The following is a 17,476-nucleotide window of genomic DNA, read 5'->3' as shown; positions in this document are numbered from 1 at the left end:
CATGCTTTCAAAGAGTTTCATGAGATGTTAGCCGTATGTCTCCCTTCAAAGTCAGTCAAGTTGTACAGTTAAAATCCTGCATTCCACTTTGAAAGTTTAGTGTTTGAGTATCATATCGAAGCAGAAAAAGATTTAGGTATTATGAAAGCTTTTGGGGGGGGGAGGATGAGGGAGGTCTTGTCAATTGATTGTTCTGAAATTTGTAATATAACAATCAGTGTTAAATTTTGCTATTAAAATATTTTTTTTGCAGCCTTATGTGTGAAAAGCGAATTTTTGAAACTGTGAATAGTGTACGGCATCCCTTTTTGGTGAACCTTTTTGCTTGTTTCCAAACCAAAGATCATGTTTGCTTTGTAATGGAATATGCTGCTGGTGGAGACCTGATGATGCATATTCATACTGATGTCTTTTCTGAACCAAGAGCAGTGTAAGTGTTCACACCATTAATACCATTAAATATTTAAAGGCTTTGATATAAATTGTTTTGTCTCAGTGGGCTGAAAAAAAACAACACATTCAACTTTGCTTGCCTTTGCATGCTTGTGTATTGGATCACTTCACTGAGTACTGCAATAATCTTAAATGGACTAAAGATTAAAGCCTTGTTAAAATACATTCAACTCAGTTTGGTTAGAAAAAATAAATCTTATAGATATAGATACAGATATATAAAAATAGTATTTTCTGTTTTGGTTAGAATGGTCAAAACATTTTGTAGGCTGTCCGAATGCAAGCTTATGTGCCAATATGCTTAAATCTAAATTGCCTTAAAATGTAAATATGTAATATTTGTAAGTGTTGTTTCGAAAAATTAGTAGTCTGTTTAAAATGTTAGTTGAAATTAAAAGATGATATAAATGCTCCAGCTTCAGTGGGAAGTGTTGGATACTTCAGCAATGGGTGCAATAGAAGACTACAGTATAGGCAGAAAAAACATGTTACAGGTTGGGACACTTTTTGTCTAAACGTTTTCCTGGTAAATTTTAAAGCTTTGACTTGGAATTGTATAAAATTCCACATGTATCACACATTAGAAAAAATTCTCTGAAAAGTTTCTATATGCAGACTGTCTGCACTTTTCTGAAAGTAATTAATAAAAATACAGATCGATTAATTAAGCAGGACTGAAATTCTAGCTTTATTTAATTATTCAAACAGGTTTTATGCTGCGTGTGTGGTTCTTGGACTCCAGTATTTACATGAGCACAAAATAGTTTATAGGTAAGTAATCAATACTTCCTCAAGACTGGAATTTTAACCATTTCTCCTTGCTTAACACTGTTTTTCTTCATCTCTTCCTTGATTTGCATACCTGAAGCATTATCTTTTTATTTGTTATATTTCATTCTATGCTAGCACAGGAAGTTTGTTCTGACATACTTATGAGTGTAAACCATAAGTTATTGATAGAAGTTTTAAATCAGGAAAGGGGTAACTAAAATTTAAGAGGGGCATTGCACTGCTCTTTTATTTTTAAATAACCTTTTTACCTTAGAGTGAATTATTATTATTATTGAGTACCACTATAGGCACATCAGTAATTCCAATATACTTTCATATATCGTTTTTTAGAGATTTGAAGTTGGATAACTTATTGCTGGATACAGAAGGATTTGTGAAAATAGCCGACTTTGGCCTTTGCAAAGAAGGTAACTGTTTTTCTTCTAAATGATTTTTTTAATGGGATTACACTTGATGGTTAGCAGAGAAGCAATCCTGGAGGTAGGAGCATCTAGCATATTTATTCTGTCTAAATATCACTGTAGAAAAGTATCTCTAGAATCTTCTCAGCTGGAGAACAGTGGAAGCAAAAGACTCTCAGTGGGGAGATCACCCGAGTGTCTCTCTTCTTTCTGTCGGAATGACTGTACGCAAGAGGGTTGTTACTTTGTCATATCAGCTTGTTAACAATAAGTCATATCACATTTTGCTAAACATTACTTCATCCTGTTACAAGCATCATCCAATAATATCTAGAAGCATTTGTTTTCTTCCCATCTACACCAAGTCACTGTTCCCTTCTCACTGATTCATTGCCCACTTTCAAGAACTTTCAAATATCTCACACAACAAAGTGCAGTGGAAGTAGCTCTCTAAATAGAGCACAGCTCAAAATAGGGAAATATCTTCAAAGGGACACTCATCTTAATAGTCAGCTTCTGGCATCTAGCAGCTGGAGGTGCTTTCTTGCAAATGAGACAAACAGATCTAGCTGCCATAATTCAGATTCTCTGCCTGCATTGGGGAATGTGTCCCCTTGTCCAACAACTCGGTGGGGGAGAGGGATGGCCATCACCAGGTGGAATCTAACTGGATTTGTTTCCTTCTTTTCCAGCTAGCTTTACTTGTCCTACAACTTTCCAGGTCCCAGCAATGTGGGAAATGGAATTTAGTAAATTGAGGGGAGTAGGTCAAAGATTACAGTTGAATTATTTGCATATCTTTGATACTAGCTATGCGACTATTCCACTATAAACAAAAACTTCCTAGAAAATGACAAAGGGTCATGTTATAGATGTAAAAGATCAATGAGAGAGACAGATTTCCTCATTTTTCAATAAAGTCGAGCTCTATAGGATACTTATTAACATGGAGAATCACTCTTTTTCTTTGCAGTTCATCTTTAAAGTTTGGCACAGAGTTTGTACCCATAACCTCCTAATACCACAACAGCCCTTGGTGCCATTGCCATAGTGCTAATCCTACACTTTGGGGGCATGGGCATGGGGTAAAAAAGCATGAAGACTGCACTAGTACTGTTTAATTGTTCAGAAGCATGTTTGGGGGGACGGAATGTTGTATGTCACTCTGAAGGTGTGGGCAGTCCATGCATGCTTCCATGTGGTCTGATACGGTGTTGCAGATGAGCTGCACCTTAATTTCCCCAAGCAGAGCAGCAGTAGATTCACTTTAACAGCCCAAGGCACGGAGAAGCAACGTAAGTTAACCGAATGCCATGTCACTTTTGAATCAGGCTTCAGGACAGGAATCATTGCAACGAACAGTTCACCAGGACTATTATTCAGGGCTTCCAAATTTACAGTTCACACCAAAGTCTTTGAGTCAGCTTAGGCTTATCTATAGGCACCTGAGAGAGAGAGCACCACCCACAGCAGCCAGCCTGGCTTCTACTCCCCTCAACTTGTGTGTTTAAATAGCCCAGCCCCAGGAAGTGGCAGGGCCTATTTAATTATCCCTAGGCTGTTGGCTCCAGCCTGTCCCTTAAAGAGGTAGTACACTTTTCCCCATACATTTTCACAATCCCAACCACCTTGATGCCCTTGAGTATTAGTATCGCGGCTCACATGGATACATAGTGATGTCTACAGTAATACCATTAGTCAGCACTGGTGTAACATATAGCACCTATCACAATAGGGGCCTGGTCTACAACTAGGGCCCTAGGCACTGTGGTAATACAAATAATAATCATTGCAACTTTAACCAAGATTTGCTATATTGCCTTATTCATATACTGTGTATACCTTCAACTACATTCTGTGCAAGACTTTCTCTGACATCATATGCTAGAATCTGGTCGAAGAAACCCTAATAATTTAAAGTATAGTTCTGCCATGAAAAATGATTATGTAAAATGAAACCTTGTTCAACAGATTATCTCACCGTACATATTAATCGTTTTTGCTTATTTGAGTGTCAAAAGTAAGTGTGTGCTACTTTTTCCTTCTGTTACCTGCTCTGGTTGCAGTGCTGCAAATGACAAATGTGTTCTATTTCTTCATGTGCCACCAGAATTGTTTACAAAGTTCCACTTTGTTGCATCTCTCCAAGTGCATTGTCTTCAATGTGATGACCAAGGTGTTAACTGAGTTGCTAATTTGGCTTGCAGAATCATCATTAGCGGTAGTTATGTACAGAGAATCAGCTTGATGCACAGGGCCAAGATGCTGTTTGCACAGCTGGCAAATGGGGAAAAGATTTGTAAACTGAGCTCATTTGTTGAAGTCATCAGCACAAACATGGAGCCCTTACTGACTGAAGCAGTTGTTTATTTGGGAGTAGTAAGAATACGGCTTGTTTCTTATGAAAATCGTAATTTTTTCAGGAATGGGATTTGGAGATAGAACAAGCACCTTCTGTGGCACTCCAGAATTTCTTGCACCAGAAGTGTTGACAGAAACATCCTACACAAGAGCTGTGGACTGGTGGGGTCTTGGTGTACTCATCTATGAGATGCTAGTTGGGGAGGTAAGAAAAGTTGTAGCAAAAAAATATTTGATACGCACTTCCAAGTCTTATGGGGTAAGCAAGCTTACAAAACCGAGCATGATTACAAAAATAAACTTGATATCTCAGTCTCTCGAATTCTAGAATGTCCTACCTTTTTAAGCTGACAGCTATTGTATCATATAGGCCTGGTTCCATATCCTGTATTTTGTATGAATTTTTATGGGGTATCTTAATGAGAAAACTTGAAGGTGTAGCTGCTGCTTGTTGTTAAAAATAGAGGAATAGAAAACACCATAGGCTATAGGCCAGATCTTCAGCAGGTGTAAATCATCGTAGCTCATTGACTTCAAACTGTGTAATACCACTGAATACCATACTTACTCATTCATAACTTTCAGACCACTTAACCAGTTATTTTCAGATTAGACTGAGTATTAGGGAGACTTACAAAAACAAGGTTGAAGTTCTAGCATCAGCCATTTTTAACACTGGAGCATTCAATTTCAGATCAGAACATATGAAAAAGTACTGGATTCTTTTTTTTTAAAGATCAAAGATTGTAAACCAAATTGTTTTGTTTATTTCTTAAGCAACATTAGATAAACAAACAAAAAACAATATACCACAACTTTGGCCTCAATGCAAGCATGGAAAATTTCTACTTAACAGTTTTGAGGAGAAAATCATGAAATTCTGAAGAAGGGAAAAAGTTACAATGGAAGTTGGAATTCAACCTTAAACTGTAATGTGCTCTTGCAGCAAGACACATTTATTTAGCATTTGACTTAACTGTTTTTCTCTTGAGAGACAAGGTAGTTGTGGTAGTATCTCTTACTGGGACCAATTTCTGTTGCTGGCTTGTTCCTTCCCCCAACAGAAGTTGGTGCAATAAAAGATTCACCTACCCTCTCTTTTTATATCCTCATATCTCATAACATGGTTACAACACCACCATTTTACTCTTCACACTTTTTGTGAATGTCCTATCTAATTTGTTTTCTTTGTAGTAGCCTAGAAATTCTGCACCACAGATGTTAGCATATATAAATGATGATTACCTCACCTCCTGCCCTAATTGCAAAAACTCCTTAAAGGTGATACAACTGCTTAAGTTGAAAAATAGTAATAGAGAAGTATTTATTAATAGCTGTCTTTAATGCCATGTGCATTTTGTCCTTTTAGAGAAAAGTTAATCACACAACCTACTTCTGTCCTTTTTCATCTTCACCCCTAACTAGTCTGTTTCTTCAAATGGAAGTGAAGCGCGCCAACACCATATGACCTACCAATGATCCATAAACCACAGTTTAAAAACTGCTGGATGGTATGATGTGGTAAATGTTTTATCCAAACGAATTTGGGATGACCACATTACCTTGGAGTGGCAGCCACCTGAAACAAGTACTAATAAATGCTCTACCACATTAGATAGTTTATTATTTATGCCTCAGTGCACAGGAAAACTATTTTATAAGTGTGTGCTAAAAAAAATGATTAAGGGGACAGTATTTTGTGACCTGCTTTGTCTGTCTATAAAAAGTATTACTATCGCATTTTCCCTTTCAGAAAGCTACAGGGAGAGGGAAAATAATTTGACACATTGAGACATCTAACTCTAAACTGGCAACTGAATGGGAAATAAGGCAATTGTTCTCCTTTTTGCTTTATCTTAAATACGGCAGCAGCAACAAATTGCTTTAGATTCTTTAGAAACATAGGTTGATTTTAAAATTTAGCTTCCAAAAATATGAGAGAGTTTTTTGTTTGTTTAACTACTTTATCATAGTCACCCTTCCCTGGAGATGATGAAGAAGAGGTTTTTGACAGTATTGTAAATGATGAAGTAAGATATCCACGGTTCCTTTCTACAGAAGCCATCTCTATAATGAGAAGGGTAAGATTATAGTAAACAGTGAAATATTTTCATTTTTTTGTTGTCTAATTGTTTTCCTTGAAGAGGGGAGTTTAAGAAATTTAAGTGCCTGCATTACAGTTGACATTGTTTTCATCAGATTGGTTTCAGAACTGCTTCACTAATGTTACTTTTTAAAATCAGCATCATGGTCTAACATGAAACTTAAGTGTTTGACTATTATTTACATTTATTATTTACATTTATTTACATTCTCTACATTCATTAAAACGTCTTACATTACATTTATGTAATTATTTAAACTTTTTATTATTCTCTTAACACTGACACAATTTTTTGTAGACCCATTCTTTCCCATCCACATTTAGATACAAAAGGAACCAGACAAACAAAACACCTTCCCAGTGACTCACAGGGTAGCTCAGTACTACCACATGAGTGTTCTATGCTAAGAAGAGATTTTGGGATTTTCACATTTTGTTCTGTTAGGGGTTGGAAATACCACACACACTACATCTAAAGTCTCTTCCCATAAGAATGGGAGAAGGTGCACAATTGTATAGACACAGCATAAGTGAAATACCTTAGGCTAAAGGGTGCAGCCATATGCTCAACTAATATACAGTGTGCTTTCCAATAGTATCAGAATTTTGGCCAGACACACCAGGGCAAATTCTTAAGAAAAACCCCATTGTATTGGCAATGTCCACATAGAACAGACAGGACTATTACTTTTCATCCAGAAAATGTGCTAAATGAACTTTATTTTGCTCAAATTAATCTCAGAAAACAGATTCCAGTACAGTACCTGAGTAGACAATGCATGCAATTTTGTGTTTCAAACAGAATGCTTAGGTCATTAGATCACCCCTTCTGGTGAATTGGGTTATTTCATTTATCTTCCTTCTGAGATGCTAAATTATTTCACTGTTTAGGAAGGACAGAAGATAATTTTGCTAACAAATATTTAACCTTAAAACTGAAGGAAAGAAATTATATACAGCAGATTAAAAAGCCCCTGTCAGTTATCTCTTGAAATGTGATTACAGAGCTTTGTTCCTTTAAATCTTACACTTAAAATGTTTCAATTTCTGGATAAAGCATACTGTACAGAGTCATAGGACTCAACCTAAACTATTGACATCTATATTTAAATCTTTTCCAAATGCACTAGATTTAAACTGACCCTATTTAGATAATCTCTTACTAAGAGGAAGAGAACTCCAATCCAATACAGCAGTAAAGGAAGACTGCACTATTTAAGATTGCGTTACAGGATCTTCCAGTCTGAAGCTGGGCACTTCACTTCATCCCTATTGTCTATACCAGATAGTTACATCCCCAGGAGGCTTGGCTATTCTCCTACAGTATTAGGGCAATAAAATACATCCAAGCAGTTCCCAATCCTCCATAGTAGGGCTGTCGATTAATCGCAGTTAAGTCATGCAATTAACTTTTAAAAAATGAATTGTGATTAAAAAGATTAATCACAGTTTTAATCGCACAGTAAAACAATATAATATCAATTGAAATTTATTAAATATTTTGCATGTTTTTCTGCATTTTCATATATTGTATTGTGTTGTAATTGAAATCAAAGTATATATTTTTATAATATTTGCACTGTAAAAACAATAAACCAAATAAATAGTATTTTTCAATTCACCTCATACAAGTACTGTAGTGCAACCTCTTTGCTGTGAAAGTGTAACTTACAAACGTCGATTTTTTTGTTTGTTTGTTACATAACGGCACTCAAAAACAAAGTGTAAAACTTCACAGCCTACAAGTCCACTCAGTCCTACTTCTTGTTCAGCCAATCGCTAAGGCAAACAAGTTTGTTTACATTTACAGGAGATAATGCTGCACGCTTATTTACGATGTCACCTGAAAATGATAACAGGCATTTGCATGGCACTTTTCTGGCTGACATTGCAAGGTCTTTACGTGTCAGATATGCTAAACATACATATTCCCCTTCATGTTTCAGCCACCATTTCAGAGGACACATTTCCATGCTGATGACACTCATTTAAAAAAAAAATGCATGAATTACAGTTGTGACTGAACTCCTTGGCAGGGAATTGTAGGACCCCTGCTCTGTTTTGCCCGCATTCTGCCATATATTTCATGTTATAGAAGTCTCAGATGATGACCCAGCACATGTTGTTTGTTTTAAGAACACTTTCACTGCTGATTTGACAAAATGCAAAAAAAAAGGTACCAATGTAAGATTTCTAAAGATAGCTACAGCACTTGACCCAAGGTTTAACAATCTGAAGTGACTTCCAAATTCTGAGAGGGATGAGGTGTGGAGCATGCTTTCAGAAGTCTTAAAAGAGCAACACTCCAATGCAGAAACTACAGAACATGAACCACCAAAAAAGAAAATCAACCTTTTACTGGTGGCATCTGACTCAGATAATGAAAATGAACATGCGTCAGTCCGCACTGCTTTGGATTGTTATTGAGCAGACCTGTCATCAGCATGGACGCATGTCCCCTGGAATGGTGGTTGAAGCATGAAGGGACATATGACTCGTTAGCGCATCTGGCACGTAAATATCTTGCAATGCCAGTGTCATAAACAGATAGTTAAGGGTTAATGTCTCTTTTACCTGTAAAGGGTTACGAAGCTCAGTGAACCTGGCTGACACCTGACCAGAGGACCAATCGAGGGACAAGATACTTTCAAATCTTGGTGGAGGGAAGTCTTTGTTTTGTGCTTTTGGGTTGTTCTTTGTTCTCTCTTGGGATTAAGAGGAGCCAGACATGCAACCAATTTTCTCCAATCTCTCTGAAACAGTCTATCATGTTCTAAATAGCAAGTACTAGATAGGAGACGAATTAGTCTTTATATTTGTTTCCTTGATTTGCAAATGTGTATTTTGCTGAAAGGATATTTAACCTCTGTTTGCTGTAACTTATACTTAGGCTAGCGGGGAGGGAGTCCCTCTGGTCTATGTAAAGCTGAGACCCTGTAAACATTTTCCATCTTGATTTTACAGAGATAGAAAAAGTAAAAACTTTCTTTTATTAAAAGCTTTCTTTTTTAAGAATCTGATTTTTTTTTTTTTCTTGTGCAATTGGGTCTGGACTCACCAGGGATTGGTGGGGGGAAAGAAAGGGGGAGGAAAGGTTAATTTCTCTCTGTTTTAAGATTCAAGGAGTTGAATCACAGTGATCTCTCCGGGTAACCCAGGGAGGGGAAAATCTGGGAGGGGGAAAGGAGGGGGAATGGTTTATTTCTCTGTTTTAAGACCCAAGGGATTTGGGTCTTGGGTTCCCCAGGGAAGGTTTTTGGGGGACAGAAAGTGTACCAAAACACTATATTTTTGGTTGGTGGCAGCGTTATCAGATCTAAGTTAGGAATTGAGCTTAGAGGGGTACATGCAGGTCCCCACTTTCTGGATGCTAAAGTTCAAAGTGGGAATAAGACCTTGACATGGTGTGCAGCGTTGGGAAGTCTAGGACCCAAAAGCCAGTGAGTTTTTTTTTTTTCTCCTCTTTTCTAACTGCTTGGAAGGCAGTCTGAGAGGGGGTTGAGTTTAAAAGCAAAAGCCAGTAGGATTTTTTTTTCTCTCTCTGCTAGCTGCTTGAAAGCTGGTTGAGAGGAGTGGGCTTTAAAACTAAAGCCAGTGAATAATTTTTTTCTTCTCTCCTTTCTGGCTGAGGAAGGTAGCCTGAAGGCATAGGTGTTAAGTTCTTTAACAAAGGTCTTTGTTAAAAAGGTGGCAAACTGTGAGCCAGCAGACACCAGCAAAACGCATTTGCAAATGAATTGTTTTTTTTTCTTTCTAACTCTTCGGGCATAGATAGTTAGGAAGGTTCTGTAACCAAGCAACCCTGAGCTGCAGCATTCCAGGCAATAAGCTGCAGAGGGCACAGCCAGCACAAGAAAGCAGGAACAATGAGTTCCAAGGAACGGGCAAGACTGGATGCAGAAGAACAAGCCAAAGAAGCGGACCACAGGAGAGACATGGAGAGGAAACAAAAAGAGATAGAAATGAAAGAGAGAGAGAGAGAGATAAGAGATGGAGCTGAGAGAAAGAGAAGAAAAAGCCATAGAGGCGGCCCACAGGAGAGAGATAGAAAGACAACAAAAGAGTGGGGAGACAGAGAGAAAGCATGAACTGGAAGTAGCAAAGACTAAGCCAGATGTTCCAGCCAACCCTACCAGCCCTTCTCCAGGTACTGTTCTCCATCCCAGGACATTTCCCACCTACAAGGCAGGTGATGACACTGAGGCCTTCTTAGAAAATTCTGAAAGGACCTGCCATGGGTACATCATCTCTGAAGACCAGTACATGATAGAGCTGAGGCCACAGCTCAGTGGACCCTTAGCAGAGGTGGCGGCTGAAATGCCTAAGGAACACATGAACAACTATAAACTTTTTCAAACGAAGGCCAGAATCAGAATGGGGCTAACCCCTCAGCTTGCCCGTCGGTGGTTCAGAGCCGTAAGGTGGAAACCCGATGTGTCATTCACCCGACACGCCTACCAGATTGGAAGGAATTATGATGCCTGGATATCAGGAGCAAATGTTAAATCTCCGGACGAGCTGTCCCTCCTAATACAACTGGAGCAGTTCTTAGAGGGTGTTCCTGAGGAAATAGAAAGGTACATCCTAGATGGGAAGCCCAAAACTGTAACCGAGGCGGGGGAGATTGGAGCCAGATGGGTGGAAGTGGCAGAAAAGAAAAAAGCTACTGTCAAGGGGAATGAATATCATAGGGGGCACACAGACAATAAACCCTATTCCCGAGGGCAACCCAAGACCCCACCTCCCACCCAAGGAAAGCCCCAGACTCCATATTCTCCCACCTCACCAGTCTCCAGCAACCCACTTTGGCTCAGTGACCAGTCAGCTGGGTGATGCTTTAAATGTAATGAACTGGGACATATAAAGGCCAACTGCCCCAAGAACCGCAACCGAGTGCAGTTCATCACACCACCATCACACCAAAGATCCCCAGGCCCAGATGCCTCTCAAATACCCTCAGAGCGAAGGGAAACTTTGAGAGTGGGTGGAAAAAAGATTATCGCATGGAGAGACACGAGGGCACAAGTGTCAGCTATCCACCAATCCTTAGTGGACCCCAAGTTCATCAACCCAGAGGCCCAAGTGACAATTTACCCCTTCATGTCAAAATCTGTAGGCTTGCCTACAGCTGAACTGCCTGTCCAGTAAAAAGGCTGGTCAGGAATGTGGACTTTTGCAGTCTATGACAATTATCCCATCCCCATGCTACTGGGGGAAGACTTGGCCAACCAGATGAAGCGGGCCAAGAGGGTGGGAATGGTTACACGCAGCCAAGCCAGGTAAGCTTCCAGACCCATCCCTGTTCCTGAGCCATCCACAAGGGCCCCGTCTGTGTTACCAGAGACCCAGACAGTGGTGGTGGACTGGATCCCCTGCCAACGACTGCAACAGCCACAGTGCCTCCAGTCCCAAAACCGGAACTGGAAAAGCAACCAGCACCAGAACCGTTGCAAGCACTGACACCAGCGCTTGCAAATGGACACAGGCCCCTTGGAATGGTGGTTGAAGCATGAAGGGACATATGACTCGTTAGCTCATCTGGCACGTAAATATCTTGCAACGCCAGCTACAACAGTGCCATGAGAACACCTGTTCTCACTTTCAGTTCACATTGTAAACAAGAAGCGGGCAACATTATCTCCTGCAAATATAAACAAACTTGTTTAAGCGCTTGGCTGAACAAGAAATGACTGAGTGGACTTGCAGGCTCTAACATTTTACATTGTTTTATTTTTGAATGCATTTTTTGTACATAAGTCTACATTTTTAAATTCAGCTTTCATGATAAAAAGATTGCACTACAGTACTTGTATTAGGCAAACTGAAAAATATTATTTTTTTTTACCATGCAAATACTTGTAATAAAAAATTATAAAGTGAGCACTGTACACTTTGTATTCTGTATTGTAATTGTAATGAATATTTAAAATGTAGAAAACATCCAAAAATATTTTTAATTGCACGATTAATTGCGGTTAATTTTTTTAATTGCTTCACAGCACCTCTTCATAGATTTTTAAAGCCAGGAAGGACCAGTGTGATAATATAGTCTGACCTCCTACATAACACACAAACCATAGAATTTCACCTAAGAATTCCTGTGTCAAGCCCAATAACTTCTGTTTGAACTACCACATATCTTCTGGTCTTTAAATCAAGATTAGATGTCTTTTCAGACGTGATGGAAAATCTAACACTTTTTCCTTGATAAATTGTTCAAATGGCCAATTATTTTCACTGCTTAAATATAGTTGTTTCTTTATTTCAAGTTTGTGTAGCTTCCATTCAACAAGATAGATCGCTATGCCTTTGTCTGCTGTCTTACCAGAAATCCTCCAGGTACTTACTGACAGTGATCAAGTCATGTCTTAACCATCTCTTTAAGATAAAAAGATGGTGGTTCTTTAGACTGACTGTAAGGTTGGTTTACCAGACTGATTGTTTTTATTGCTCTTCACTGAACCTTTTCCAATTTTTCAGTATCCTTCCTGAAGTCTGAACACTAGATCTTAGACACACAATTCCAGTAATAGTCTCATTAGTGCTGTATACAAAGATAATAGCACCACCTTACTACTATTCTATAGGCCAGTTTATACATCCAAGAGTTGCATTAATTTTCTTAGTCACAGTATCCCATTGGAGAGCGCACGTTCAATTGGTTATCCACCATGATCCCCTAGGTCCTTTTCAGAGTCAAGTCTTTCTAGGATATAGTCCCCTCACATCTTGTAAATGTGATCTTACTTTGCATTTAGCTTCATTAATACATGTCCAGGAAATGGGACTTCCTTTTTGTTCAATACACAGGTTGTAAGGAATGGAACAGAAGCCTTGCAAGTCCAGTCCAAGGTGGATGAAATTACTTATTATGGAAAGTTGCAAAGGAAGTCATAAGTGCCCATTAGCATTCATTTCATTCATGCTATGGTGACTTCATGGACAAAAAGATGCTGGTTAGCTTATGAAATTATATAGAAATAGTACCTCTGCACTCCTTCCCCTCAGTGGCTAATACTGCTTTTAGATGGTGGGTTATCCAAGCCATTGCTGTCCATTGAAACTTTTCTTATTTCTATGCTGCTGATCTGTCCATAGCCCAGTGAAAGAGATGGGCCTTACAGCATAGTCACTGCAAACTGGACACTTGGGGAAGACACTTACTGGCAGGAGCAGAGTTTTCCCATGTGATCACTCAGGACCTGATGTTAGGACTTGCCTGTTAAAGATACGTCAGATATTAGTTATCCTTTTAGTTTTAACTCGTTCCGTTCTGTTCAGGCCATGGAGGAGTGTGGTATGTTACTGTTCTTTGGTTTTGTTTTATTAGAACCTTAACACACACACACACGATTGTTGGCTTATGGGCCCATTTATAGTGTAACATGCTTCTACATGGAGATCAGAATTTAGTTTCTAGGGTCTGCAGTGACTGGAAGTATCTCACATTTCCCTCTAATGTCCTTCTATGGCATAGCATGAAGCAGTTTTCAGCCTTTTCCGACAAAACTGAGTGCTGTGAAATGGGGTGGGTGGAGAAATATGGATGCTGTAAGGACCCACTTTCTCCCAGGTAGGAAAAAGATGAAAGCTTATGTAAATTTTACAATTTGTAAAGAAATTAAGCACAGTTTTAGAGAGTTTCTCTGCCTCTTCTGCGAATGCTTTTCCAGTAAATCTAATCTCCTTGCTCCTTTGGTCTGTAGCATCAGCTACCTATTATATATTTTTCCCCCAAATTTGAGTGCTAAGATCTTCAAAATGTTTTGTTAGCTGCTACGAAGAAATCCAGAGCGGCGCCTTGGAGCTGGTGAGAAAGATGCTGAGGATGTGAAAAAGCATCACTTCTTCCGGGTATGTAAAAGTTAGTGTCGTTTGTAAAACATTAATTCTCAGCGAGGCAGGAAACTAACCAACAATTGATTGTTTTACAGGTAATAGATTGGAATGCTTTGCTGGCTAAGAAAGTCAAGCCCCCTTTTGTACCCACCATTAGAGGAAGAGAAGACGTTAGTAATTTTGATGATGAATTTACCTCAGAAACACCTATTCTCACTCCACCCCGGGAACCACGGATACTTTCAGAAGAAGAGCAGGAAACGTTCAGAGATTTTGATTACATTGCTGATTGGTGTTAATTTCTAGACACTGTGAAATCATAGCTAACTGGCTCACAAGAATGCCTCTCAGAAGAATACCGGCCCTTCAATTGCTCTCTGTGCCACCTGTAGCTTCTGATTTTTATTCACATGAAGATTCTTTAACGTACTGTTTTTAATACTCTTGTGAAGAGTGGCCTCCTTGTCATACTTTGATCTGAGCACTGGAAAGCAGTTTCTATAGAGTTTTTAAGCTGAGTTGGTGAATACAGGCCACATTAAGCTCTCACATGGACACACTTGGATCTGTACTGTAATTGTTACTTTTCTACAGCAGATAATTGTAAAATACATGCCTTAAGTGGGGTGTTGGGGGGACAGATTCTGAGCTAAATTGATAACCATTTAACTTTATTCAGACATGTTAAAATAGAAGTTTGGGGTGCTATTGACATTTGAGAATATGATTTTATCTGGAGAAGGCAAATGGTCAGTTTTTTTTAAATTACTGTAATGTCCAAAAGTTTAATTTTAGACTTATGCACACTTTCAGCTTGAGTTCTAAAATAATGGAAATTAAGAACTGATGCCTTGTTTTGTAAATTTTCTATGGTATTTATTAGAAAAAAGTGTTAAATGCCTTGCCTTTGTGAGAACAGTAAAAGTGCTTCCATAAAAACAAGACAAGTCCTAAAAGTTTACCAAAGCCACTTGCCAAACAGTTTTGCCTTGAAGCAGGAAGAGGGGGGAAAAAGACTCAGCAGATACGAAGAATGTAGTAAGAATGTCTGTTCAGTCTTATCAATAGTGTATGTGTTCCCAAGTCCATCCACTTCTGTCCTCTTGAAATCCAAGCCTTTTTCCACTAATTGGACAAATCTTAAGTTAATCATACCATACTTAGATATCTAGTTCATCTTGTCTACTATATATCATATCTTTAGAAAACAAAGATTTTCAGTGTATACATGCTGTGAACATGTATATTTGGAGGTTGCAGGCATTCTCAGTTGCAGGCATGTAATTTAATTGTACCACTTCATGAATTTTGCACAGTGGCCATGTGAACACATCATAGAACTCTGTTAATAGACTAACATTTATATACATTTTGGGCCACTGAATTCCAGAACTTCGATTGGCAATTACTGAGGGTAAAAGCAATATGTTGTAACAGAATGTATAAATATTTTTGATAAGTGTATATTTTATAAACCTCAACACTAAAAACTGTACCTCAAAAGTTAAAAAATAGTTTAGACCAGATACTGTGTGCGCTTTAAGCTCAGTCAACCACCTATTTTTGGCTGTCAGTGTTCTCTAGGTAAACAGCCACTCTTGGAAAACAAGTTTCCAGTGTTTTCCTTAACTCACTAACAACATTTATAGTTGATCATGTGCTTACTTCTTGTAGGTTCATCCTGGTCCCTGGAGAGAAAATTGTTTGCAAAGACTGTAAGAAGCCAAAGTCAAATGAGTGCAGATTGTGGAATTAAATATTCCAAATAAAATATAAGAAACACAAACCATGTTGATCTCCAAAGAATGGAGTAGTGCAACTCCAAGGTGTCACTTTTGAAAAGTGAACCTTTTGTAAGTAAATGACTGTTGGTTAGAACACTAAATATCACAAGTCCTGAACCAAGAGGCCTATGGGAGAAAATGGGTTGATATACATTATTCAGGTCTAAGACAGTTTCCTTTTAGGCAAAAAGGAAGAATGGTAACAGAACAGAATATAGAAATCATGTTTTTGGTTTATTAAATGAAGGTCTTAAAGTGGGAACAATATAATTAACTTGTTTCAAGATGTTGATTCTTTGAGATGGGAAAGAAACAAATTTAACACTAAACACTTTTGAGGTACAGTCTGTTCACCCTTTTGGGCTCCAATATATATATAGAAAAGTGTCTAAAAGAGGATGCTTAGAATTTTTAAAAGCACCCTGGGAAATACCTTTTTGTAACTACATCTTGTACAGAATTTTTTCATCTAAGTAAATCACTAAAAAAAAGTTAGGGCAGGGTATGTTCACACAGTTAAGCTGAAAGAAAGCACTAATTTTATCTCTGTAGTTTTTTAAAGTTATTTTTAGGCAGATTAAGATTTTAAACTAGATTGTAAATATATTTTGCTATACTTTATCTGTGTGTGGCTGCTCAAGCACTTTGTAAGGAAATTAGGATATTTTAGAATGGTACACTATGCATTAAAATGAAATGTGCCTTTAACAATGTCATTCTAAGTGTTTTGCAGTCATTAATATCACAAATTAAAGTTTAAGTAGTTTGTAACTTGTGTCCCAAATATGATTTTACTGGTTGACTGTGTAGTGACTTACTTACATATTTCACTTTTCCCCTCACAGATATCTTTCTGAATTTGATATTTGTCCACCCTAAGGGAGAGGGTACTTAGGAAAAAAAAAAACTCTAAACTTTTTGGTATAACCTTTATTGCTAACTGCTGCTTGCTTTATACTGGTATGCACTCCTATGGAGGCTAATATGACCATCTGTGTAAAAGCACCCTTTATAATAGCTTAATGTTAACAGGGATGATGGATAGTATTTAAAGATCTTGTTTTTAAATTAATAGGAACTAGTGTTATACATGGTTGATTCCTGACTAAGCAAAGCCAAACTTTACCATTGTTCATTTTAATAAGCTGTGGCAACTTTTCACTTATGTTTTAATTATTATGAAGGCAGTAGGCATTGCTCATGTGCTGCTATAGGTGTCTATAAGCTACTTTAAATCTAAATGTCCAAGTTATTGATGATGTGGTACAAGAAGCCTGCCCCTTCACTAATTGGGCTGATAGAGAGCATGTGCATCATGTGATGTACTATTTCATTCTTTCCTAAACAGGTGCCTCTATAAGCTGGACCATGGGTTACATTCTGAACCTAAAAAGCCCCTCCTTTCCAGAGAGCACCGAGAGGACCAGAGTAGGGGATTATCCTGCTGATTAGAGATATCATGTTCCTTTATAGGTTTATTTAAAAATTTTTTTACCAACACCACCTCCTATAAAACACCTGGGACCACTTTAGCATCATTCACTCCAGAAAATAAAATCAACTGTCCCCACTTAGTTCAGTGTAGCATGTCCTTAACCTTACAATTTCTTGTGAAAGTATGTTACAAAAGCCGTGTGATGCTCCCCTGTGTCCAATAGATTTCCCACAGCTGGTATAGGAAAAAATGGTGTAATTGTAATTACATGTACACTGACTAGCAAAAGCATGCATTCTGGATTATT

General features: G+C 38.2%; 1 protein-coding gene across 6 annotated transcripts in view; it reads left to right on the top strand.

Annotated features, from left to right (window-relative positions):
• The window catches only part of PKN2 (protein kinase N2), a 121,325-nt gene extending 104,820 nt beyond the window's left edge, over positions 1–16,505 (top strand). For 5 of the 6 annotated variants that reach the window (XM_050962119.1, XM_050962116.1, XM_050962114.1 and 2 more), the window contains 7 exons: positions 254–430; positions 1,162–1,224; positions 1,576–1,652; positions 4,070–4,212; positions 5,981–6,088; positions 13,885–13,965; positions 14,046–16,505. In XM_050962119.1, the coding sequence (XP_050818076.1) occupies positions 254–430; positions 1,162–1,224; positions 1,576–1,652; positions 4,070–4,212; positions 5,981–6,088; positions 13,885–13,965; positions 14,046–14,249 (853 nt within the window). In that variant the 3' untranslated portion in view covers positions 14,250–16,505. The remainder of the gene's footprint in view (positions 1–253; positions 431–1,161; positions 1,225–1,575; positions 1,653–4,069; positions 4,213–5,980; positions 6,089–13,884; positions 13,966–14,045) is intronic. The other variant, XM_050962117.1, reaches the window with a different exon arrangement.
• Positions 16,506–17,476: the final 971 nt, after the last annotated feature.

This window comes from Gopherus flavomarginatus, chromosome 7, assembly GCF_025201925.1.
Source record: "Gopherus flavomarginatus isolate rGopFla2 chromosome 7, rGopFla2.mat.asm, whole genome shotgun sequence".
Lineage (NCBI taxonomy): Eukaryota > Metazoa > Chordata > Testudines > Testudinidae > Gopherus > Gopherus flavomarginatus.
This window is presented reverse-complemented; position numbering and strand designations above follow the sequence as displayed.